At 46.3% G+C, this 25,834-nt stretch overlaps 2 protein-coding genes and 1 long non-coding RNA gene across 6 annotated transcripts in view; 2 read left to right on the forward strand and 1 right to left on the reverse strand.

Annotated features, from left to right (window-relative positions):
• The window catches only part of ASL (argininosuccinate lyase), an 88,146-nt gene extending 84,396 nt beyond the window's left edge, over positions 1 to 3,750 (forward strand). For both annotated transcript variants that reach the window (XM_030222379.1, XM_030222378.1), the window contains exons 16-17: positions 253 to 359; positions 1,704 to 3,750. In XM_030222379.1, coding sequence (XP_030078239.1) covers positions 253 to 359; positions 1,704 to 1,848 — 252 coding nt within the window. In that variant the 3' untranslated portion in view covers positions 1,849 to 3,750. The remainder of the gene's footprint in view (positions 1 to 252; positions 360 to 1,703) is intronic.
• Positions 1,866 to 25,545, reverse strand: LOC115482525. The gene is made up of 3 exons (XR_003944102.1): positions 25,533 to 25,545; positions 16,900 to 16,914; positions 1,866 to 1,941 (listed from the first exon to the last, which is right to left on the reverse strand). It is a non-coding gene; the product is annotated as an uncharacterized LOC115482525 (long non-coding RNA).
• Positions 15,680 to 25,834, forward strand: part of GUSB (glucuronidase beta) — an 88,231-nt gene continuing 78,076 nt past the window's right edge. For 2 of the 3 annotated variants that reach the window (XM_030222376.1, XM_030222377.1), the window contains exon 1: positions 15,681 to 15,972. In XM_030222376.1, the coding sequence (XP_030078236.1) occupies positions 15,757 to 15,972 (216 nt within the window). In that variant the 5' untranslated portion in view covers positions 15,681 to 15,756. Of the gene's footprint in view, positions 15,973 to 25,834 lie in introns of all 3 variants that reach the window. The other variant, XR_003944101.1, reaches the window with a different exon arrangement.

A 25,834-nucleotide genomic window follows, 5' to 3' on the forward strand; every position in this document is an offset into this window, starting at 1 on the left:
CGGATATCTCACCCCCTTCACACTTCCGGCTGGAGGCTTCATAGAACGTTGGTTTTGCCTTTTATATATATATATATGTTTCACAGGAAATAAATGTGAATTAAATTTAATTGCAGCAACAAGAGGAATTGATCCTTGACACCATGCTGTAGGGATATAAGGGCAGAGCACTGGCATAAAGCCTATAGCCTGTATTCCCACCACTCTGGGGATTGCTTCTGCTGATCTTGTCCCCTGTTCTCTTCCCTTCAGATGCCTTTCAGACAAGCTCATGGAATTTCAGGGAAGGTTGTGCACCTGGCAGAAACCAAGGGTGTGTCAGTAAACCTGCTCTCACTGAATGACCTGAAGAGCGTTAGGTGTGTATTTACAGGTTGTGGTCTCGATTTCACATGAAGCCAATAGCAACATTCATTAGTTAAAATCAAGGGTGTGCTGGTAAATTGTTAACAGTGGGCTCTCTCTCACCAGCAAAGTAAAAGAGAATTCAGGAGGGACCCAAGCCCACATTTTGGGATCCATTTGTTAAAGTAGCCATGGAGAACCGGCTCCCAAAATTCTTAAAAACTTAACAAACGGCTCTTGAGAGCCTGTGAGAGCCTGCTCCAGCACACTACTGGTTAAAATTGTCATTTTATTGTTTATTGAGACTTGATGTATCGCCAAATCAGTACAGGTCAAGGCAGGTTACACTAAAAGAACGTAAAACAAAAAGGAACAACAAAACTTAGCATAACATAGAAGATGACAGCCCCCCCCCCCCCCCCCCATAGGACAAACAGACATCTTCATCTGCCAGGTATCCCATTACTCTCACAGGTTACTTGTATACCACCAGTTTCATATAGTCACATTTTGGGTACGGCTGGTACTCGCCACTAGACACAGAAACCATAAGTTTACAATTCATGGCTCCTAAAAGAAAGCTGGGGCATAAAAGTCAGATGAGAAAAACAAGTCTCATTTTTGGCACTGGTGGAGCAGTGAAAGAGAGTGAAGGGAGATATAGAAAGATTTCTTTACGCAAAAGGTAGTGGATGCATGGAACAGCCTGCCAGTGGCAATAAGGACAGAGTATCTGAATTCAAGAAAAGCACGAGACAAGTACAGAGGATATTTGAGAGGGAGGAAGGAATTGTAGAGCTCAGGGGCGTAGCCAGACTTTGGCTGGGGGGGGGGGTTCCAGAGCCCAAGGTGGGGGGCACATTTTACCCCCCCCCCTGCTGCCGCCACCACCACCAACTTTGACAACCCCTGCCGCTGTCCCTCTCGACCCCCACCCCTCCCGCCGACGACCTTCCCCTTCCGCGAAGCCTCAGCTGGCGGGGATTGGGGTCCCCTGCCAGCAAAGGTAGCCCACGACGACGGCGGCAGGGGAAGGTCGGCGGCGGGAGGGGGGGTCAAGAGGGTCATCGGCAGGGGGGTCCTGGGCCAAATCTACGGGGCCCCAGGCAGCTATGCCACTGGTAGAGCTTAGTAGTTGATGTCGATGGGAAGACTGGATAGACCACTACTTTCTATATTTTGACGGTGATATGTAGAAAATGTATATACAAGTACAATGAATCCCTTCTATGAAGAGCTTATATTCAGACTGGGGACCGGTGGCAGCAGGAGCTAAAATGACTTGTAGGTAGAAGTGGGCTCTTGTTGGCTATGTTCTTTTTGTATCACCTAATGTTGTGTTTGCTGGTCTTTCCTAGCTCCCTGTTTACCAGTGACGTATTGCAGGTGTGGAATTACTTGAACAGCGTGGAGCAGTACACTGCCGCTGGTGGCACAGCTCGAAGCAGCGTGATGGCACAGATTGACCAGCTGAGATCCTGGATGGAGAAGCAGAAGGCATGAGAGCCAGGAACAGTCTCTCTCTGGGATTGGGTTTTCTCAAATAGTCCCTCCGCAATGAAATTCATCATTTTTCTTTTGAGAGAGAAAGAGAGCCTCCAAAGGGTTAGAAAAATTTGGCACTGAAAGCAAACAATGTGAAATTTTGTTTCACAAAAACACCCCTTTCACATGAAACTCCCAAAGCCACAGCAGACAATGCCCATTGGACTTCGCAAAATTATTCTGAACTCCTTACAGATTTGTCACTGGGGAAACTGGGTTAGGTAAGAAGAGAATTTGACTAGGACTTTGATGTGGGAATGGGGAAGGGGTTTCACATCATATACCTGAAAAAAAGGTGTGTGGAACTTCATACTGGTTTATAGAGAGTGTGTACGTCCACCTGCTTTCTAAGCACCATGACATAAGAAGATATCAGCCATCTTAAAAGAGCATCATCAGTCCTGGCTAGCAGCAGGTTATGCAAACTGGATAGTAGTCCAGAAGAGGTAATTCCTGTAGTAACCACCCTCTCATTTTTATCTGTAAGTACACTGACGTTTAAAATAAATTGAACTACTGTGTGCTATATAATGCCCTGCATGTCGTATATTACTGATACCTGTGCTCATTTTGGCCCAGATGCTCAAAACTGTACAGTGCCGGAAAATACCGCCATTACAGCGCGGCAAAAGAACTTCCAAATGCTCAGCGCTAATGGCATGCAAATTTTATGTGCACTGTTAGCGCTGAGCAATGAAGTAAGGAAGGGGGGGGGGGGGGGTTGTGCCCAGCACATACGCATTGGCCTCCCTCCCCTCCCCCCCCTCATGAATTTCATATGCAGAACTAGTTCGAGCCTGGAAACGTGACTGATGGCCAAAAGAAGAGTCATATGAGCAAGAGGTTCCCAGGGTTTTTCAAGGGCCTGGCATCAGTCTTTAGACCTGGACAACTGGTCCAATGACACATTTCCAAGGTGAAACAGAGGTTCCCGAGGCATTGTGCAGGCAAACCACATTTCCATGCAAGGAATCAATCAAAGAAAAACAGCATAAGTTTTGACCTTCCAAAATATTGGCAGGCCTGTGTTCGAATTCTAGCAAATGGCCTAGACACCCTCAGCTCTGTGCTGGCATAGGGTTTTCGGTGGCAAGAACGGCCTTGTTTGGTGCTCTTACTGCTGAGCATTGCCAAGGAATAAAGGATTAGCCCATGCATGCTTGTTACACTATCCCTTGGTGTGCTCACTGTTCCCCATGGTGGGGGCTTTTAAACATGATATGCCAGCAAACGCAGGTGCTATTCCGGTGCTAATGGTCTCTAGTACCCGTGTTTTGCTTCTGGGCATCAGGGCCATAGTAACTAGCTTTACTTTCAAATTCTTTAAACTGTGCACCTAAAGGCTGAAGCACTGGCAGACATTACTGCTCGTCTCCAACAACGGGGCTTGACGATTGGACCTATCTTTAAGAACCTACACAGAAGTGTGAATGGAATATACCTTCCCTTGCTGTAAGCCCAGCTTTCTAACTCTTACTGCCTTAACTGTCAAAGCTGTGAGCCAATGTGGCTTTTGAAGACCTTCAGTCACATGGGTTGATCAACAGAAACGGTATAACCTAGCCAAGTTCTTCACAGCAGTTTCGCACCAGTTACAGTGTTAAGTGGCTTTCTGGTGTCAAAAGGAAAAGATCACTGATGGAAAGAGCTCCAAATTCTGCTTCGGGAAATTGAGTTCATTCAGAAAAACATGGGCATCCAACATACAGTTCATAGATCAACTGTAGCCCACCTCTGACCTTTTAGTAAAAGCAAATATTTCATTAGCATGCACTCAACTTGTAATTTGAATTTGTAACTGTAATGTGAGAATAACTGGACAAAGTAATTATAGATTTGTAATTAAACGTTTGGAAGAGTGTATCATTTTAATTAAATCACACTGACACTGAAAAGAGATTTCTGCCTAAATCTATGAAAAGATAAAAACAGTATTCATGGTATAGATGAAGTGAATAATGATAACAATCTTAGATGAAGGTGACATAATTCAGATTGTTCAATTATACACCATAAACAGAGCAAAACTGTCAGTCGACTTTCCAACAGTTTCCAGTCATTCTCCCCAAAGTAATGTTAAAAGGAAAAAGATCTCAGGATATCTTAGGGCCCTCTTACTAAAGGGTTGCTGTGTGGCAACCCGGAACTGCTGTCAGCCCAACGCAGGTGCCAGCAGTAGTACAACCCCCATCACTGGCGCTAAACTATTGAGAAAACATTTCCATAGGGGGTTACCATACTGGGTCAGACCAATGGTCCATCAAGCCAGTATCCTGTTTTCCAAACAGTGGCCAAGCCAGGTCACAAGTACCTGGCAGAAACCCAAATCGTGGTAACACTCCATACTACAAATCCTAGGGCAAGCAGTTGCATCCCATGTCTGTCTCAATAGCAGACTATGGGCTTTTCTTCCAGGAATTTGTCCAAACCTTTTATTAAACCCAGATATACTAACTGCTGTTACCACATCCTCCGGCAAAAAGTGCCAGAACTTAACTAGTTGTTGAGTGAAAAAATATTTCCTCCTATTCGTTTTAAACATATTTCCATGTAACTTCCTCTAAAACTGTCCCCTAAAAGGGACTCTGATGGGACTTGAACCCACAACCTTTGAATCTCTTCAACCAACTAGAAGGCCAACACGCTATCCATTGCACCACAGAGCCAGATTAGTTCAGGAGCCCTTACCACCACCTCAGTGGGTGGTGGTAAGTGCTCCATCCAAAATGGCCGTGCACTGCCATTTCCTTTTTTTACTTTATTTATGATTTTGAAAATACATTACAAGTCAACACTTGTTAAAGCAATACAGATATAGTATTCAAAGAAGAAACCTAAGTAAACAATTTGGTAACTGTTTAACTCTTCCTGAGGGCCCAATAAGAAGGGGGGAGTAAATTGAATTTACAAGGAGAGCATAAGAAGAAAAGTTATTAATAAAGAAAAGGCCCTAAAGTAAATAATCTGCAGCCATTTGTATGATCCAATCTCACTGGAGACCTTCTTAGTATCTAGGACGGTACGCAAGTGTTGAAGATCCAAAAATAACATATTTCACTCCTAAAAAATAGTGTATAATACATTTACATGGATAAGCGAATAAGAACAAGGCTCTTAAAGAGTGTACGTCAGCTCTCATAGCCAGAAACAGTTTTCTCCTAGCCTGTGTAGTTTTTAGAAACATCAGGACAGAACCACACCTTTTGGCCACAAAATAAACTTTGTGAATTTGTAAAAAAAAAAAAAAACCAGCCACATCACTGAATTCAAGTCTTGCTTGAATACAGAAGAAACTAGGAGTGTCGTTCGATCCATTACGTCAGACAAAGAATCTTCCAGAACAGCTGCCAAGTTTTGCAAATCTTCCGTTCTGAGTTGAGTCTGACCTTCTACAGTTGGCTTTTCCCCGTATATATATATATTTTTTTTTTTGAGATACCGGCAGATTGTACACTTTGTTTAAAGGAGGACTAGCTATGGCCGTTTCATTTTTGGTTATTTTCACCCAGTGTGGTCAGAGGGGCTCTGGCAGACGGCAAAAATGGCTGCCACCGCAAGTACAAGGCTCCTTTGACTACCACAGCTTAGTAAAAGGGCCCCTTAGACAGATACACATTTCTTTTACTATATTTTCCATAAACAGTCTAAAAAAACTTCCTTGCAACTATATTTTACACAAGACATGACTACATCTCCTGCCACATTTTCCCCTGCCTATCCCTTGCTCTATCCCCTTTCGCCTCACCGACCCCTCCCCTAATGTTCACCTACTCTTGTTCTCACCTCTCCTACTCCCTTCACTCTTGCCCATCCCTTTCCGCCTCATCTACCCCTCCAATTGCTCACTTACCCTTGCTCATCCTTCTACTACTCCCTTCATCCTTGCATCTCTACATTCTTATCTCTTTTATTACTCCGATAACACCCAACTTATTTCTCTTCATCAATACTTTGTAATCCCAATTACTATGTAAGCCGCATTGAACCTGCTTTGAGTGGGAAAGCCCGGGCTACAAATGTAATAAATAAATAAATGCCAATATTTTAAGACATGTTTTAATTCAATCATTTTAAAAGTAATCAGTGGCGTACCAAGTGGGGGCGGTCCGCCCCGGGTGCACGCCGCTGGGGGGGTGCCACGCGCCGGTCAGCGTCGTTGGTTTCCATGCTCCCTCTGCCCCGGAACAGGAACCTGTTCCGGGGCAGAGGGAGCATGGAAACCAATGACGCTGACCGGCGCACGCCCCCCCCCCCTGCAGCGTGCACCCGGGGGGTTCTTTCGCCGGGGGGGTGGGTCACGCTGCACGGAGGGGGGCGCTGCACCCGGGGGGGGGCAACGCCACTGAAAGTAATCTAGAGTGTGCATAGAAATATGAACTGACAGTGGCATCGAGTTATTCAGCAATAAACTGTTACTTAAAATTTTTTTTCTAAAGCTGTTTTTGCTCATATAACTTTACTTTTGAGAGCACTGGAAAATTGTTGAAGTTTACGGTGGAAGAGCTCTTGACATGTAATCCAGATTGCCACACTTAGCAGTGCTTGAATCTTGGAAAGACAAAAAAAAAAAAGTCATTTTCAGTCGTAGAAATATTAAAAAAAAAAATTAACAGTCACCGCTTATATTCAACATCAGCCTTTGAACAAGCACTGCCACTGAAGCAATTAACAGTAAAAGAGGCCTGAAGCCAGGAAAACTGAAAGGCCAAACCTGAGCAGCGAGAAAGAGACCAGACAAAAGCAACAAGATTGAAGCGGACAAAACACAGTAGGTCAGAAATGAGAGGGGTAAGCTAGGGGGCTAAAAGGATAAACATACAAGAAACTCAGGCGTCCTTTTACAAACGTGGCCTGTGGTGGTGTGGGCGCGTGTTTTGGACACACACTAGACCATTATTCCACCATGTCTGGGGGAAAAAGGGGATTATTTTAATGGGCTGGAAAATGGACGTGCAGCAAAATGAAAACCAGCGTGCATCCATTTTCAGCCTGAGACCCATGGGCGTAGTTTGACTGTTTCATTTGGGGGGGGGGGGGGGGCAAAGGATGGGGCGGAGCATATTAGCATATTCATTTGCATATGTACATATTCAAATGAATATGCTAAAATGGAGGACGGAAGGGAAAAAACCTGGCTTTTTATTCTGTAAGAAACAAGGACCCCATTTTAGTAGTAGGGCTGCATACAGTTTCATTCTTTCATGCACATCAGGTCTATAATAAGTAGCATGAAGACAACATATAGAGACCAATGTGTAAACAGCAAACATATTAGCAAAAAAATAAAAGTGTAAAGGTCCAGCAACTCTCCATTCTCCAGCAAATTTCCTCTCTCCCCTGTCCCCTCCATCAATCCCAGTTGTCCAACAATTCTCCTCTTTCCCCTGCCCATCCTGTTTCTTTCCATCCCATTCTATCCAGCGTCTCCCTCCCACCTCTCTCCCCCTTCGCAGCATCTACCAAGAATGACAACATGGATGCAGCAGCTCACAGGTTTGCTTGCTGTGTTTTGAGTGAACGGCGACAGCTGCGCGGGGGAGTGGAAATCGAAATTAACCAAATGGCTCCTTACTTACAGTGGACGATAGGCTGGCTCACTCCACTCTCGAAGTTGCAGTGGCGAAAGGGTGGGCGTAAAAGCAGCAGTAAGCAGCCATGCTCAACTCTGTCCTTCGCTTCCTGCCCTCTCTGCATCCCGCCTTCCTCTGATGTCATTTCCTTTCGGGCAGGCGCGATGCTGAGAGAGGGCAGGAAGCGAAGGACGGAGTCGAGCGTGGCTGCTTGCTGCTTCCTTTACGCCCGCCCGTTCGCCGCTGCGGGCGATTAAGTCGTCATTTGGGGGGGCATTGTCCCCCCGGCCCCCCCAGTCTACGCCCATGCTGAGACCTTACCGCCAGCCATTGACTTACGAGGTAAGGTCTCATTCGCTACCCAGGTGGTAAGCATGCAGTGCATACCAACTGCTGTTTACCAACCGGGTAGATGCCCCATGGTAGAAAATAGAAAATATTTTCTACCGCATGTTTTCAGCACGCGCCAAATTCGGAATTACCACCTGGGGCATGTGGTAGCCGGATGGTAATTCTGATTTGGAGCGCGCTGGATCCGAGTAGGTCCTTACGCTCCTTTGTAAAAGGGCAGACTTGTCCCAGTGGCCAGTTCCAGGACTGAGAAAATGTGATTGATATGCTTTGCGACCAATCCTTGGAAAGACTAGGCGATTGCCTGGATCAGCTGCAGACAAAACAATTGATCTTGACAACCACACAATTTAAAGAACTATCAATGTGTTCTTTTACCTGCAGGAAGGGTGGGCCTTCTGCGGTAGGAGTGGCCTAGTGGTTAGGCTGGTGGACTTTGGTCCTGGGGAACTAAGGAACTGAGTTCAATTCCCACTTCAGGCACAGGCAGCTCCTTGTGACTCTGGGCAAGTCACTTAACCCTCCATTGCCCCAGGTACAAATAAAGTACCTGTATACAATATGTAAGCCGCATTGAGCCTGCCATGAGTGGGAAAGCGCGGGGTAGAAGTGTAACAAAAATAATAAAAAAATCTCAAGTCCAAATAAATAAATAAATACCTTGGTAAATGACTTTTAGAAATTTGCCTTCATTATTTGAGCATGTCTAATATATACAATCAAACAAATACACACAAAATTGGTATTCAGAAGCATGATGGGGGGGGGGGGGGGGGGGGGGATAAGGCTGAAGATTCACCTAGAGTACCAAAACGCCTGCTTCAGGAGTCTCATGAAGTTCATTGTTCACAGATAGGCAAATTTTCTGTGATCACATACAACTTTAAATGAATACAGTAGATCCAAAGGCCATGGGACTGCATAAAACTTCTGTCAGCTAAATGTGGACTTTGGATCTACTTTATTCATTTAGGGGTCCTTTTACTAAGGTGCACTGAAAAATGGCCTGCGGTAGTGTAGGCGGGGGTTTTGGGTGCGCGCAGAATCATTTTTCAGCACGCCTGTAATAAAGGCCTTTTGAAACTTTTGCCGAAAATGGATGTGTGGCAAAATCAAAATGGTCACGCATCCATTTTGGGTCTGAGACCTTACCACCAGCCATTGACCTAACGGTAAAGACTCACGCAGTAACCTGGCAGTAATGACCTATGCACACCAAATGTCACTTGGCACACAGCCAATACATGCGGCCGAAAATAATTATTTTTTGGACACGCATATCGGACGTGCACCAAAAATGAAATTACCACAAGAGCCACGCAGTAGCCATGCAGTACTCCAGACGCTTATGCGGCTTAGTAAAAGGGCCCCTTAAAAGTTTTATGTGATCACAGAAAATTTGCCTATCTCTGAACAATGAACTCAGCGAGAATCCTGAAGCAGGCGTTTTGACGCCAAAACACTGCAGCTGTGTCAAGTCTTTTCAGTTGTTCCAATAAAAATCACCTTTTTGAACTATCGTCTCTCTCGGTTTATTGGAAGAGCCAATCTACCCTACGCCTTGGTTTCTCTCTTGCTGATGTACGTAGGGATTGATCGTTCCTCCACTTTGTGTGGAAGCGAAGCAAAGAAGGGACCTGATCGTGTCTTTTAGCATTGCATAAGAAACAGCAGCATTCTGTAAAGTGTGTAACCGTTTCAACTGGCGATTAGTCATACCTGCATAGACTGAATTGCATTAATCCAGATGGGAAATTAAAGATGCCTGAATGAGAGTGTGCATAGCAGAGAAACGTAAAAACTGTGAAGAGAGTGGAGATGATGAAGTGTCAAGAATCCTAGTTGTATCATGCGGGAGATTTGCGGTTCGAAAGTGAGATGCGAATCAAATAGTATCCTTAAATAATGAAAGGATTGAACAGGTTTGATATCTGTACCAAACAAATGTGGGACCAGAGATGGTTGTGGATGGCATCCAGCAAGTAATTGTCTTTTCTGGGTTTAGCACCAGTTTGTGTGAATGTAACCACAAACGAGGGGCGTAGCCAGACTTCGGCGGGAGGGGGGTCCAGAGCCCTAGGTGAGAGGGAACATTTTAGCCCCCCTGCCACTGCTGACCTCCCCTGGAGCTGCCACCCCTCCCCTGTCCCTTTCGACCCCCCCTCCCACCGCCATCACCAATCCTCCCCCGCCACCGCCAGGTACCTTTGCTGGTGGGGGTCCCCAATCCCCGCCAGCCAAAGTCCCCTTCAGCGCCGGTCTCTTGAGTCCGGCACGTTTGCTGATCTGGATTCTGTTTCTGTCCTGCTCATAGAAACGGTGACCAGTGCTGAAGAGGACTTCAGCTGGCGGGGGTTGGGGACCCCTGCCAGCAAAGGTACCTGACGGTGGTGGGAGGGGGGTTCAAATGTTGTGGGGGAGGGGGATGAAAGCAGGGGATCCAGGGCTTATTCTGCAGGGGCCCATGTCCCATAGCCCCACCTAGCTACACCCCTGCCACAACCTAATGAATGTCCTAATATTGGACCACACAATCTGGTGATCACCCACTATAACATTAGAAACACTTGATCCATTCATAAGTACCAAGTGCAGAATAAACCTCTCCCATGTGGGGCCCGTTACTGTTTGCTTGAACAGTTCTCCCTACAGAGAATCCAGGGTCTTCCTACTTCTAGATGACACAACAAAGATGTCCAAATCAACATCCAACATATAGAAATCGCCCATTAGTAGGTATTTTCCCTTTCATAGCTATATTGTGAATGTCTGTAATTAAATCTTTGGCCACTTCTGCAGGTGAAGGAGGTTTGTATTAGAGAATGACATGGAGACAAAGTTTGTGTCCGCCCCATCCCCACGAGCACTGTGCCCATCCCTGTGAGCGCTGTCGGATCCCATCTGCACAAACCTCAAACAGTTATGATTTTATATTTTATTTATTTTATTACATTTGTACCCCATGCTTTCCCACTCATGGCAGGCTCAATGCGGCTTACATATTATATACAGGTACTTATTTGTACCTGGGGCAATGGAGGGTTAAGTAACAAAGAGGCATATTTTCAAAGCACTTAGCCTTCCAAAGTTCCATAGGTTTCTATGGAACTTTGGAAGGCTAACAAGCTCATTTTCAAAGCACTTAGCCTCCCAAAGTTCCATAGAAACCTATGGAACTTAGCCTCCCAAAGTGCTTTGAAAATATGCCTCTAAGTGCTTTGAAAATATGCCTCATAGTAACATAGTAGATGACGGCAGAAGAAGACCTGCACAGTCCATCCAGTCTGCCCAACAAGACAAACTCATATGTGCTACTTTCTGTGTATATCTTACCTTGATTTGTAACTGTCATTTTCAGGGCACAGACCGTATAAGTCTGTCCAGCACTATCCCTGCCTCCCCCCAACCACCAGCCCTGCCTCCCATGACCAGCTCGTGACTTGTCCAGAGTCACAAGGAGCTGCCTGTGCCTGCAGTGGGAATCGAACCCAGTTCCCCAGGACCAAAGTCCACCACACTAACCACTAGGCCACTCCTCCACTAGCAACATTCCATGTAGAAGTCGGCCCTTGCAGATCACCAATGTGGCCGCGCAGGCTTCTGCTTCTGTGAGTCTGACGTCTTGCACATACGTGCAGGATGTCAGACTCACAGAAACAGAAGCCTGCGCAGCCTTCTACATGGAATGTTGCTAGTTGAATAGCAACATTCCATGTAGAATCTCCAATAGTAGCAACATTCCGTGTAGAATCTCCAATAGTATCTATTTTATTTTTGTTACATTTGTACCCTGAGCTTTCCCACTCATGGCAGGCTCAATGCGGCTTACATGGGGCAATGGAGGGTTAAGTGACTTGCCCAGAGTCAGAAGGAGCTGCCTGTGCCTGAAGTGGGAATCGAACCCAGTTCCCCAGGACCAAAGTCCACCACACTAACCACTAGGCCACTCCTCCATATTTGTCATTTTATTAAAGTATAAAATTAAACAATATTCCTTACAACTGTCATTTTATAAAGCACAAACAATACAGAGCAAGGATCAACCAAACCTCCCATCTCCCCACACAAATATCCCCTCCACTATCGGGAAAACTGAACAAGACAAATTACTACAGAATGCTATATAGAAAATTCATGCTAACGGAATACCTCTCACACACATAGAACACAAATGTCAAATACATAATAGCTGACCAAAAATGATAAACATATTTTAAACCAAAACCCCAATAAGCCACACCAAAGAAATAGAAAGAGATGCATTTCCTCCTATACTGTGCAAAATATAAAGATCACACATGCCAGGGATGATGTTAGGGGAGTGCAACTTGGGCAACTGCCTTCTGGCCAGAGAGAGCCCTAAGCCTGCTGGAAGCTGAAGAAGGCATGGCCTGGTAGTGGGCTTTGGGGTCCCCTCCCAAATTTCTGGCCTGGGCCCTAGCCACGTCTAACACCAGCTCTGGCAGGATACACATTTCAAATCTAACATATTCAAATCACAAAATAGAAAATATTTTTTTCTTTTGTTGTCTGGTCATTTTATTTTTTTCAAATCATATTGGTCCCAGGCACTGGATTCTGTTTCCTTCTGTCTTCTCAACTTACTTGCCAGTATTTCCTGCCTATTTGACATGTCTTCTTTCTCCATGCTCACCATCCATCTTCCATCTCTGTGTACCTATCTTTCCCTATATTCAACATCTACATTCTCTGTATCCTCTATACTTCCCTGTCCTTCATCTTCCTGATGTCCATCTCCTGGAATTCATAATCACCACTCTATACCCCTGTTTCCAGCATCACTCCTCTGTGTCCTTATGCCTCCCAAGTCCAGTATCTCTCTTCTGTGTTCCTATTCTCCCCCATGTCTAGCATCTTCCCTTTATGTCCATATACTATCTGGATGTAACATCTCACTTTTCTGTCCCTGTCCCTATGCTCCCCTTCATGCCCATCATCTCCCTTCTGTTTCTGTATGCCTCCCTGTGTTCAGCTTCTCCCTTCTCTTTCTCCCCCATACCAATTTGTCTCTCTCCCTCCTTCCCTCTGCTGTGTTTTCAGTATTTCACTCCCTCTTCCTTCATCCCCTTGGATCGGTATTTCTCTTTCCCGTTCTCTTTTCTGTCACCCCCCCCCCCCCCCGCAGGTCCAGCACCTTTCTCCGTTCTCTCCAGCAGTCCCTCCATGGGTCCAGCACTTCGCTCCCTTCCATTCCTCACTCTAGAACTTCTCTCCCATCTCTTCAGCACCCCCCATGGGACTCCAGCACCTCTCTCCCTTCCTTCCCTCTAGCCCCCCCATGGGACTCCAGCACCTCTCTCCCTCCCTCCCTCCTTTCCTTCCCTCCAGCCCCCCCCCCCCCCCTATGGGACTCCAGCATTTCTCTCTCTTCCCTTCAACTCCAGCCTCCCACAGGTTCAGCACCTCTGTCCCCTTCAGCTCCAGCCCCCTCCCTCCTGTGGGTCAAGTACCTCTGTCACCTTTAGATCCAGCCCTTTCTTCCCTTCAGTGCTGCCTCTAAAGCTCCATCCCTCCCTTCCTCCAGCAATGCCCCCCATGGGTCCAGCACCTCTGTCCCCTTCAACTCTATCTCTCCAGTGCTGCTGCTGCCTCCTTCCTCCCCCCCCCCCCCCCCCCCCACCAACGGTCCAGCATTTTGTTTTTATTGTAAAGAAGATCCCCCACAGGCCTGCTCCAGGGCCTTCCCTCCTGTGCCAGCTTCTGCTCTCTGAAGTAATCCAGCTGAGAAGGGGAGGCCCCGGAGCAGGCCAGTGGGGGATCTTCTTCGTAGTTCCATCGATAGAGAGACATGTGGGAAGGGAGGAAGTTAGGAAGAGACGCTGGACCCACAAGGCAGTAAAATGTTTTGTTCCTGCAGTCATTCTTTTTTTGTTACCACGGATTTACCAAAGGTCCCCATCCCCATCTCATTCTCTAGTCTGTATATCTCACCAATGTAAAAAGATGTTCCATTCACTCTTTCCACAGTAATGAGTCACCAGCGGCCTTGCAATCTGTTTGAACCTAGAGATAACGGAGAGCTTAGTGACTTGCCTAAGATCACAAGAAGCAGCAATGGGATTTTAATCAGGCTTCACTGCTTCTCAGCCCACTACTCTATTATTATTTCTATTGACATTTTGAGATTTAACCCGTATGGGCTGACTGAATTCAGAGTGAAAGTTCAGTGGTGCTCTTTGTGATTAAGAAAATACTCCCAAGTTACCAGCCTCCCACCCCAACTCAATAGAATCAAGAATACTTCAATGTAAATCTTCAACTGAATGATTTTCATCCAGCCAGTGTTGAACCAATGGCGCTGTTGTTACCTGAAGAATTATCCTTGATTTATGCTCATTCAAGTGATTCTCATGCTGGCACTATTTCACCAGTTAGTAGAACTTTCTGATGCCACATCCAGAGTGATCACTACGAATTCTTATCTTTAACTGCAGATCTTGTTACTTCTTGTTTTTACAGAAAGCAGACTGTTTGTCCCATTACATCACGGCATTGTCAACCATGCGGTTAGCTAGACATATATTCTGCTTAAAAGCTAATTTCTAACGTATTTTCTTAATGCATAAAATTAACTCTTTCCATTTCTACACTCCCAAATCTGGACTCTCATCAATTCAATGATTTTCCCTTTTCAAAAGTCGTCTTCCTAGTGGCATAGCCAAGGGTGGGCCTGGGTGCATAGGAGTGGGTGCTTGAGCACCCCCAATATTGAGAAAATTAATTGCATGTGTCCAGGGAGGGGTTATTTCCACTAGGCTAAGCACCTCCGATAATTTTGAAAAGTTGGCTCCTATGCCTGGGTGGGCCCATCAGTGCTTTGTTGGTGTGGCTGGCAGACATCCACAAACCCCACTAGCCGAAGACCTCCTCCTGGCAGAAGGAACACTTACACCCTGTGCAGCTGTGACTCTGGGCAAGTCACTTAACCCTCTATTGCCCCATGTAAGCCACATTGAGCCTGCCATGAGTGGGAAAGCGCAGGGTACAAATGTAACAAAAAAAAAAAAGATTAATTTTTGGGCCCATCTTCCTCCGGCTTCAGCCCATCCAAAATCAGCTGTCTGGCTAGCCACTGCTTCGTACCAAGATGCAAGTCACCCAAATAACTCACTGCCATACCAAACACTCCGCTAGGTTTTGCTTCCCCTGTATTTTTGTTTGTTTATTTATATTACCCTTTATTTCTGTACTTCTTCATAGGGGATCTCTTAAAGTTTTTGTGTCCTCTAAGCACAAAAGTTGGATGTGAGAAGAAATGTTAATTATTTGAAGAGCTGGGGGTAAAGCAACTTCTATTGGGATTTCCTTCTTATTGAATTTTTTTCCACGAACAGCTATAACATACAACTCTGATAAAATGTTTAACATTCCCCAACATAATTTAACTATATATTTAGTGGTGATCCATTTTCCCCAATAAGCTTCCCAACCCCCTTCAGTCCTGGGATTTCTGCTCTCATTCTTTCCCCAAGACTGACAGTCACTGTGGAGCACAGGTAAAGGTTGGTAGGTTGGGGGAGAGAGTCCTTTTGCACCAAACCTGGAAATTGTGCTTTGCATTGTCCTTTCTCTACCTTGTAATTGTATTCTACTGTTAGTACTGTTACTTTGTAACAAACAAAAACACACACACACACAAAAGAAAGACTCCCATTTGAGTTTTACCACTTTATATCTAACTTCAGTAACATATAGAAAATGTTTCCTGAACTCGACTGATTGGCAGAGGCGTTGACCACCGAAATTCTTCCTTTACCTACGAATGACGGCTACACTCAGCCAATCAAACGCAAGGCGTCAGGAGAACGGCGCGGTTGATTCTTTACAGTAAGATGGAGGCGGGGCTTCTCGCTCACATGATCTCGTGCTGAAAGCAGCCAGCCTGCCCGTCGCTGGGTTGGGTACAGTGTGCCCACAGGACAGGATGCTGACAGCCCTGGTGCATGTCCTTTGGGCTCTTTCCTGCCTGCTCCTCTGCTGTGCCCCAACCCAGGCTGTGCAGGGGGGCATGCTGTACCCCAGGGAGACCCCCACCCGGGAACGTAAGGAGCTAAACGGCATCTGGAGTTTCAGGGCTGATGCCTCGGCGTGCAGGAACGAAGGGTTCCAGAAACAGTGGTACAAGAGACCCCTCAGAGAGGTAACCGTGTCCTTCTTTGGGGAGGGATTTGGGGGTATTAGTACTTTAGGAGCCTACGCCACTCTTAGCAAGGGAAACTCACCTCGAGGTACGTTTAACAAATCTGCGTTTTTGTTTGTGGGTTTGTTGTGGTGGTGGTGGTGGTGGTGGTGGTGGTGGTGGTGGTCGGGGGGGGGGGGGGCACATTTATACTTCGCACGGTGAATGCTGAAATAAGAACTGAGGTCATTTCTGTGATCATGTTTGTAAAATTCTCAACCAGCTGATTTGTGGAGCTGTAAGCTGAAATGCTGCCAATGCTCTACTTTTGCATTGAAGTATGAAGGGTCCTATTTACCATTTCCTAAGCCACTGAAGCCCCGATTATAGAGGAATCATCAGGTTAATGATTTGCTTGGGGATATGGACTTCAGACTAAAAACTGAGTAAGTAGTCAGATGGTTGAGGGGATAATTTTATAAAGATTATTATATCTTAATAAAATTGTGTAGAGGTACACGCACCTACAAGATTGTGCATAGGTGTTCTCAGGGGTATTTTTAGGCAGAGGCAGAGTTGTATCATTTTACAAAATATGTACATATGTTGCAAGTAGGGGTAATTCTACTTTCGCCCTCCTTCAGTTTTCAACCTCTCCACCTACCTCAGTCTCACTGCTTCTCATCCTTTGAAGTTCACTCCATCCGTCTATTCCACCCGCTGCCACTCAAAGTTGCAGTCATTTACCGCCCCCCTAATAAGGCCCTCCCTTCCTTCCTTACTGACTTCGATGCCTGGCTCTCCGTTTTTCTTGAGCCCTCATCCCCATCCCTCATTCTTGGTGACTTCAACATACACATTGATAACCCATCCGACTCATATGTTTCTCAGTTCCTCACTCTTACCTCCTCCTTCAACCTCCAACTGAGCTCCTCCACCCCTACTCACAAATCTGGCCACTGTCTTGATCTCGTCCTCTCTTCTACTTGCTCACCCTCCAATTTCCGCGCATCAGCTTTTCTTCTCTCTGACCATCACCTAATCACATTCACACTTCAGCACCCTCCCCCTCAATCTTGCCCAACACTAAATACTACTTCCAGAAATCTCCAGGCTGTTGACCCCCTCACCTTATCCTCTAGTATCTCTGATCTCCTCCCTTCCATCATGTCCTCCAAATCTGTTGACAAAGCTGTCTCCACTTACAATGCCACTCTCTCCTCTGCTCTAGACACCCTTGCACCGTCCATCTCCCATCCCACAAAGCGTACCAATCCCCAGCCCTGGCTGACCCCTTGCACCCGATACCTTCGCTCCTTCGCCCGTTCGGCTGAACGCCTCTGGAGGAAATCTCGCACCCATACTGATTTCATTCACTTCAAATTCATGCTGTCCTCCTTCCAATCCTATTCCTCGCCAAACAGGACTATTACACCCAAATGACTAATTCCCTCAGCTCTAAACCTCGCCATCTCTTCGCCACCCTCAACTCCCTCCTCAAAGTGCCCTCTGCTCCCACCCCCCCTCACTCTCTCCTCAATCTCTGGCCGACTACTTCCGTGACAAGGTCCAGAAGATTAACCTCGAATTTACCACCAAACCTTCTCCTCCTCTTCATCCTACAACCCACTCTCTCAACCAACCAACCCAGGCCTCCTTCTCCTCTTTTCCTGATATCACCGAAGACGAAAACCACCTATCTCCTCTCCTCCTCGAAATCCACCACCTGTACCTCAGACCCCATCCCCACCAACCTACTTAGCACCATCGCTCCTACTATCACCCCCACCGTCATATCCTCAACCTCTCTCTCTCCACTGCAACTGTACCGGACACCTTCAAGCATGCTGTGGTCACACTACTCCTCAAAAAACCATCACTTGACCCTACCTGTCCTTCCAACTACCATCCCATTTCCCTCCTACCCTTCCTCTCCAAGATACTTGAACGCGCCGTTCACAGCCGCTGCATTGATTTTTCTCTCCTCTCATGCCATCCTCGATCCGCTTCAATCCGGCTTTCGCCCCCTACACTCAACAGAAACGGCACTATCTAAAGTCTGCAATGACCTGTTCCTCGCCAAATCTAAAGGTCACTACGCCATCCTCATCCTCCTCTACCTATCTGCCACTTTTGACACTGTCAATCACAACCTACTTCTTGACACACTGTCCTCCTTTGGGTTCCAGGGCTCTGTCCTCTCCTGGTTCTCCTCTTATCTCTCCCATCGTACCTTCAGAGTACACTCTCATGGTTTGTCCTCCTCTCCTATCCTGCTCTCTGTTGGAGTTCCTCAGGGATCTGTCCTTGGGCCCCTCCTTTTTTCAATCTACACCTCTTCCTTAGGCTCCCTGATCTCATCTCATGGTTTCCACTGTCATCTTTATGCTGACGACACCCAGCTGTATCTCTCCACACCAGACATCACTGCGGAAACCCAGGCCAAAGTATCAGCCTGCTTATCCAACATTGCTGCCTGGATGTCCAACCGCCACCTGAAACTGAACATGGCCAAGACTGAACTTATTGTTTTCCCACCCAAACCCACTTCTCCTCTCCCTTCACTCTCTATTTCAGTTGATAACACCCTCATCATCCCCGTCTCATCTGCCCGCAACCTCGGTGTAATCTTCGACTCCTCCCTCTCCTTCTCTGCGCATATCCAGCAGATAGCCAAGACCTGTCGCTTCTTCCTCTACAACATTAGGAAAATTCGCCCCTTCCTCTCTGAGCACACCACCTGAACTCTCATCCACTCTCTCATTACCTCTTGCCTTGACTTCTGCAACCTACTCCTCACTGGCCTCCCACTTAGCCACCTATCCCCCCTTCAGTCCATCCAGAACTCTGCCGCATGTCTTATCTTCCGCCTTGGCCAATATACTCATATCACCCCTCTCCTCAAGTCACTTCACTGGCTTCCGATCAGATACCACATACAGTTCAAGCCTCTCCTACTAACCTACAAATGCACTCGATCTGCAGCCCCTCCTTACCTCTCTACCCTCATCTCCCCTTATGTCCCTACCCGTAACCTCCGCTCTCAAGACAAATCCCTCCTTTCAGTACCCTTCTCCACCACCGCCAACTCTAGGCTCCGCCCTTTCTGCCTCGCCTCACCCCATGCTTGAAACAAACTCCCTGAGCCCATACGCCAGGCCCCCTCCCTACCCATCTTCAAATCATTGCTCAAAGCCCACCTCTTCAATGTCGCTTTCGGCACCTAATCACAACACCTCTACTCAGGAAATCTAGACTACCCCAACTTGACATTTCGTCCTTTAGATTGTAAGCTCTTCTGAGCAGGGACCGTCCTTAGTTATTAATTTGTACAGCGCTGCGTAACCCTAGTAGCGCTCTAGAAATGTTAAGTAGTAGTAATAGGGGTATTTTTAGGCAGAGGCAGAGTTGTATCATTTTACAAAATATTTACATATGTTGCAAGTAGGGGTAATTCTGCAAAGAAGGCGATAAAATTTACATGGCAAATGCGTGCATAAATGGCCACCAGCATACACATGCATATGTGTACACATACCACGCATAAATGCCAGAAACTTAGCTATGCACCTTATCTTCCATGGTGTATAATATCTCCTGCATCGAGGTGCAAATATTTGCACCAGCTGTATAACTGGCATAAATCAGTGGTGTACCTAGGTGGGGATTGGGGCCCCTCAAATTTCCTCTGGGCCCCTGGTTTTGCTGGCAGGGGGTCCTCAATCCCTGCCAGCTGAAGCGTTGTCCAGCACCGGTCTCCAGCACCATCACATTGCCTGCCCTCTTTCTTCCCCTCACGTCCGGCACTCTCCTTTTAATGAAACTGAGAAGAATGCTCAATTTCACTAAAAGGAGTGTGCAGGACGTGAGAGGAAGACAGAGCAGGGCAGGCAACGTGGCAGCTCCGGAGACTGGCACTGGACAACACTTCTACTGGCAGTGGTTGTGGACCCCCACCAGCCAAGGTATTTGCTGCGGCAGGGGGTGGGGACGGCAGACCAAATTGTTCCCCATCCCGGGCTCTGGCCCCCTTCCCCCGTGAGGTCTGGCTACGCCCCTGGCGTAAATGTTCGTGCCTAACCACACGCACCGAGCGTTACACTAGTGTTCTGTAAAGGAAAGAAGGTGTCTACTTTCCTGTGTAGGATGGGCTCCAGTTTACAGAACTGCCCTGACAGAGTACACGCACACAATTACACCAGCTCTGGAACGGCTATAAATGTAGCTCTTGAAAGTTAGTCACAATTTATCAAGTTAATGCAGTGAAATCTTGTTTGTTGAGCTTAATGTCTGGATTTAAGTGTAATTTGCCTACTTGCTAGTCTGAAAGGGGTCAGGCTAACGACTTCTTTTGTGACCCTAGATAAAATATTTACATTGGCTGAAGTTAATATTTTGCAGATGTCACAGATAAGAAAAATTTAATTTGACACCTGCAATTGGCATTTTGCTGGTTCTTCGAAAACAATTTGTTATATGTTTATTTTCAGACTTGTGTAAAAAATGCCTGTCAAAGATTACAGAGAGCAGAAAGGAACCGTATATACTCCAATATAAACAGATTTTTTGGCCCAAAAAAAGGCATTTAAAATTTAAGCTCAGTTTATATTCGAGACCGACCTACTTCCCATCCCCGTGATGTCCGACATTTCTATCATTCCCTACCTCCCAGTTGTGTCCCTCCTCCTCCACCTCTGCCATGACTGCCACCAGCTCCCCCCAGAACTGGCAGACTTCTCACTGACTCCCTCCCCCTCCCACTGAACAGGATGGCTAGCTCCTCCCTCCCCCCCACACACACACCAGATCTGCTGGTAGATCCTTCCCAGACCTATCCTACCTATGTGGTGGTCTGTAGGCGCATTGGGGCAAGAGCAATCCCCACTCACTCCTGCCCATGCTATGGTTGCCATGACTTCTAGTGGCAGCCATTTTTACCACAGAGATGGCATGGGCAGGAGTGAGTGGGGATTGCTTTTGCACCACTAGACCACCAGAGAAGTATGGTAGGCCTGGTGGGGGGGGGGGGGGGGGCTACTGGAGGGGCCGGAAAGGGGGTTCATCCAGGGGGAGAGAGGAACTAAGTGTGAGCCATGTCTGTTTGGGGGAGGGAGGGAGTCAGTGAGAAGTCTCAGTTCAGGGGGGCTGGTAGAGAAGGAGGGAGGGAGATAGTGGTAGGAATGCCGGACATCATAGGGGTGGGAGGGAGGTGAATACTAGACACCATAGTGGAGAGAAGGAAGGATGGAAGGGGAGGAATGCAGGAATATAAAATCTCTGTTTATATTTGAGTTAACATTTTTCTTCTAAAGAAAGGGGGGGGGGGAGTGTTATCTCGGTTTATATTCAAGGGTATAGGGTGTATACCCCCATAAATTCACTTTTTTGTTTCCCCCTGTCCCCACCTGTTCCAGGAACACCCCTTTCCTCTGCTACAGGGAGATGAATATATTGACACTCACCTTAAGGGTTAAACATGTGCATAGGATTATCTGTAGCTGTTATGGTGAATGGTAAAAGTGGCACAGAACCCTTTTCTGCATTACACACTGAATAATGTGAGTGCTAGACCAACTACAGCCAGTGTAAATCAAACGTTTGCAAGCATGGTAGGCTTTGAGCATCGGAGCCTTAGAGTCTTTGTTTTTGGGAGTTGCTGGAGGGGTGGGGTACTAAGGGAAGAGGCTGACAGTGAACAGTTCTGCTGAGAATGGATAATGTGGGGTGGAAGAGGAGTGGCCTAGCAGGCTTTGATCCTGGCAAACTGGGTTCAGTTCCCACTGCAGTTCCTTGTAACCCTGGACAAGTCACATAATCCTCCATTGCCCCAGGTACAAAAAAAACTTAGATTGTGAGCCCCCTAGGGACAGAGAAAGTACCTGTATATAACGTGTACAGCGCTGCGTACGTCTAGTAGCGCTGTAGAAATGATTGGTAGTAGTATTAGTAGTAGTTATCTGCTTAAACATATGCAGAACTCATAGAAAGATCACCCATGTTGCAAAACAGCAAGCAAATGAAGTCCCACTGTTGTGTTTTTGAGCAAAGGGATGTTCTCGCCATTCTCCTTTGTAGTTTGAACTTCTTCTCTATTGACCGTAGTTTAATTTTATTTTGTTTAAATGGATTATGAACTAGGCACACATGAGTTTCTTGCCTGAATAGGGTTTAACTGGAGGGCTTTTAACCGTTCATCTGAGAGTAATTAAATTGAACAGGAAAGTCCCAGCCAGGTACTGCGTATCTGGGGAATTCTAGATGATTATTTTACAGCTTGCTGAAAGCAACCCTGGACCAGACAGGAACTCTTAAAGCTGCAAGTGGCCTGCTTCGATGGAGACTCTCGCAGGGAGCAGCCATCTTGGATTACAGCAAGCAGGGAGCAGCCATCTTGGATTACAGCAAGCAGGGAGCAGCCATCTTGGATTACAGCAAGCGTGCACATTGCTATTGACAAGGAATCGTCTAGGTTAGAGCAGCAGGCTGAAAACAGGAGAAGCCGGGGTTCAAATCCCCCTGATGTTTCTTGGGACTTTGGGCAAGGCAATTAATGCTCCATTGCCTCCGGTACAAATTGCAGGCTAGATCGACTGATGTGTGTTAATGTGGTAATTAATGTGCATTAGTGCAATATAATTTTATTTATTTTTTATTCATTTTTGAGATTTATAACCCAACATTTGTGGAGCCATCATGACAGTGTATATAATTTATTTATTTAATACATGTATACCCCACATTTTCCCCACATAGTTGGAGGCTCAATGTGACTTATACAAATATAATATAAAGTAGGAGCATAAAGTAACAGAAGTCTAAAGCAACAGCGAAATAGGAGGGGAGGTGATAAAAGGATAAAAACAGTTGCATTTGGCTCCGAAAGGTAGGCTTTCATAAATAAGATGGTTTTCAATGATTTCCTGAAAGTAAGATGGTTGTGGATACTACTACTACTACTACTACTAACTAGCATTTCTAAAGCGCTACTAGGGTTACGCAGCGCTGTACAATTTAAACATAGAAGGACAGTCCCTGCTCAAAGAGCTTACAATCTAAAAGACAAGAAAACAATCTAAAGACAAGTGAACAATTTCAGAGTGATACATTTCAGAGTTTTGGGCAGGGCGTTCCATAATCGCGTACTTATGTAAGAGAAGCTGGAAGCATAAGTTGATTTGTATCCAAGCCCATTGCAGACAGGATAGTGAAGGTTTAAATAACTTCGGGATTGACTGGTACTGTTTCTGGATGGTAGATTTATTAGATTTATTTTTTATAATGGTAACATATCTATACAAAAGTGCTAAGCAACAAGTGGAATTAATGCTTTTGTAAACAATTGGACAAAACAAGGCCCCAGGGGCAGGACACAACTAGACAACAGAAAAGAGGGTAGGGACTGCATAGCACAACATAAAAACCTTTGGAGGTGTATCAGCAGACCACAAAAGGAAAGAGGAAACGCTACGCGATAAGACTCGGTTGAACAGTCCATAAGTCAGAATAGGAATGTTTCCCTACTGTATGAGGAAAGAATTCAGATAGTCAAGGTTGAAATAAGCACGAGAAAAGCCAGTTTTAAAGAGCAGCTCTACGTAATGAGAGGGTTCTGAGCGTAAGTCTTCTTGAAATGCATTCCAAAGAGATGGGGCTATACAACTTGTGACAAGGAACTGTTGGCTTGTCATGGAGTCAGTAAATTGTATGGCTCTTGTTGCCACACTCACAGCAGGGAAACCAGAATGCAGGGCTTGTCTTTAAAGTGTGGGAATTGGGAGATCACGTGGGACATGAGCTGAACAGCAGCGAGTGGCTGGAGCTCCGAGACCCATGCCCGGAATTTAGTGATTCTCGCGGACACAGACCCAATATTGACAGGGACAACAACCCCTCATATGGACAGATACCTGAGGAACGCACCTGGGACGATGGTGCAAAGATCCACAAAGAAAGAAAAGCCGGAGAAAATGAAGACGGACAGCTCCGATCAATCCAAAATAGCGGAGGCTGACGCGACGCAACCCGGAGGATTTTCTGAAGCACAGCTCCTGCAACTCACCGCAGCAGTGGTAAGGGTTTGGGACCCAAAATGGGCGGAGGTGGATCAGAAGTTGGAGACCCTGGCCATGCAGTCGGATGGTATAGGGACGAGAGTGGGTGATCTTGAGACCCGAGTATCGTCCCTGGAGGACGACAGCAGAGGTTACAGCCCTGAAATAGCGAACCTTACAAAACAGCTAAAAGAGAGCGGTGAAAAATTGGAAGAGTTAGAGAATCGTTCCAGAAGGAACAATATTAGGATTGTCGGACTGGCAGAGAGTGTTCCGGAACGAAACTTAACGTGCTGGCTCGAAAACTGGCTTGCAAAGGAGCTGGCGCTCACAGACACCATAGGCCCAATAGTGATCGAAAGGGCACACAGAGTTGGGCGGAAAACGGAAGGTAATGCACGCCCAAGAGTGGTGGTGGCCAGAATCTTCAACTACCGGCACAAGATGGAGATTTTGCAAGGCTTCAGAATGCGCTGAGACTCCTTAAAACATGAGGGGAACAGTCTTAATTTTCCAAGATTTTTCAGCGGAGGTACAACAGCAAAGGCGCCAATTTCACCCGCTATGTGCAACCTTGGCGAAGAAAGATATACGATTTTCTTTGAGGTTTCCAGCAACATTAAGAATTTTAATCGGAGGCCAATGGAAATCATTCAAGGAAACATCTGCGGCAACAGTAGCAGTGCGAGAAGCTGAATTAATTAATGCTGAGTGAAGCAGACAACCAACTTGGAGACGCGAGACAAACAGTAAGTGCACTAAAACAGGAGGATAGAAGGGCATGGACTCAGGGGCTTAAGTGATCTCCACATTCCATCTTCGAGAATCAGAGGATGGAGCCTGGGTGTTTAAGGGGGAGGAAGGGAAGGGAGGGAAACGGGGGGGTTAGGAACACGCCTTCACACATCACAACAAAAAAGAAATAGACAGGAGAGAAGGGAACACGAGAAATCACATATAAAGGACTATCAGGGTAAGCAACATGCCAGTTAAAATAATAACATGGAACATGGGGGGGGGGGGGGGTAAGCTCCCCAATTAAATGGGCAAAAATACTGACTGCCTTGAAAAGGCATCAAGCAGACATTGCCTGCATTCAGGAGACCCACCTCAATGACATAGAACACAAAAAACTAAAAAGGATGTGGGTGGGAGAGGTCTTTTCAGTGCCTGCACAAGGGAAAAAAGGAGGGATAGCGATACTTTTTCGCAAAGGATTAACATACAGAGCGTCATTGCTGGCCACTGGGAGAGATGGGAGATACATTACATTAAAAGTGTGGATGCCAGGTTTGGAACTCAGACTAGTGGCCCTCTACGGCCCAAACACGAACCCAGCTTCTTAAGGACATTGATAAGTAAGTGTGTCACAGAAGGAAAGGAGAAGCTGATAGTGGTAGGAGATTTTAATTTGGTACTTGATCCCCAGATAGACTGCTCAAACAGCGTCTCACCACACTACTCTGGGAGAAGGGCTAAAGAGATGGCATTGTTTGCCAGAGAACTTAACCTAGTTGACGTGTGGAGAACGTTTCACCCCCTAGATCGGAAATACACGCACCGATCGAGAGCTCATGGCTCACAATCCCGCCTAGACTACATATTGGTAGAACGCACGGTCTTTTCGCAGATGGTAAAAGCAGACATAGGCCCCGAGGAAATTTCGGATCATGCTTTTGTGTGGGTAGACATAGAAACACAAACAGACAAGGAAAGGGGTAGAGGATGGAGATTTCCAGCCTATCTATACTCAGACCCATAGTTTGCAAAGTATCTTGCGATCAGATGGGAAGAGTACACACGGAACAACATCTCACATGCACAAACACAGC

This window comes from Microcaecilia unicolor, chromosome 13 (genome assembly GCF_901765095.1).
Source record: "Microcaecilia unicolor chromosome 13, aMicUni1.1, whole genome shotgun sequence".
In the NCBI taxonomy this organism is placed as follows: Eukaryota; Metazoa; Chordata; class Amphibia; order Gymnophiona; family Siphonopidae; genus Microcaecilia; species Microcaecilia unicolor.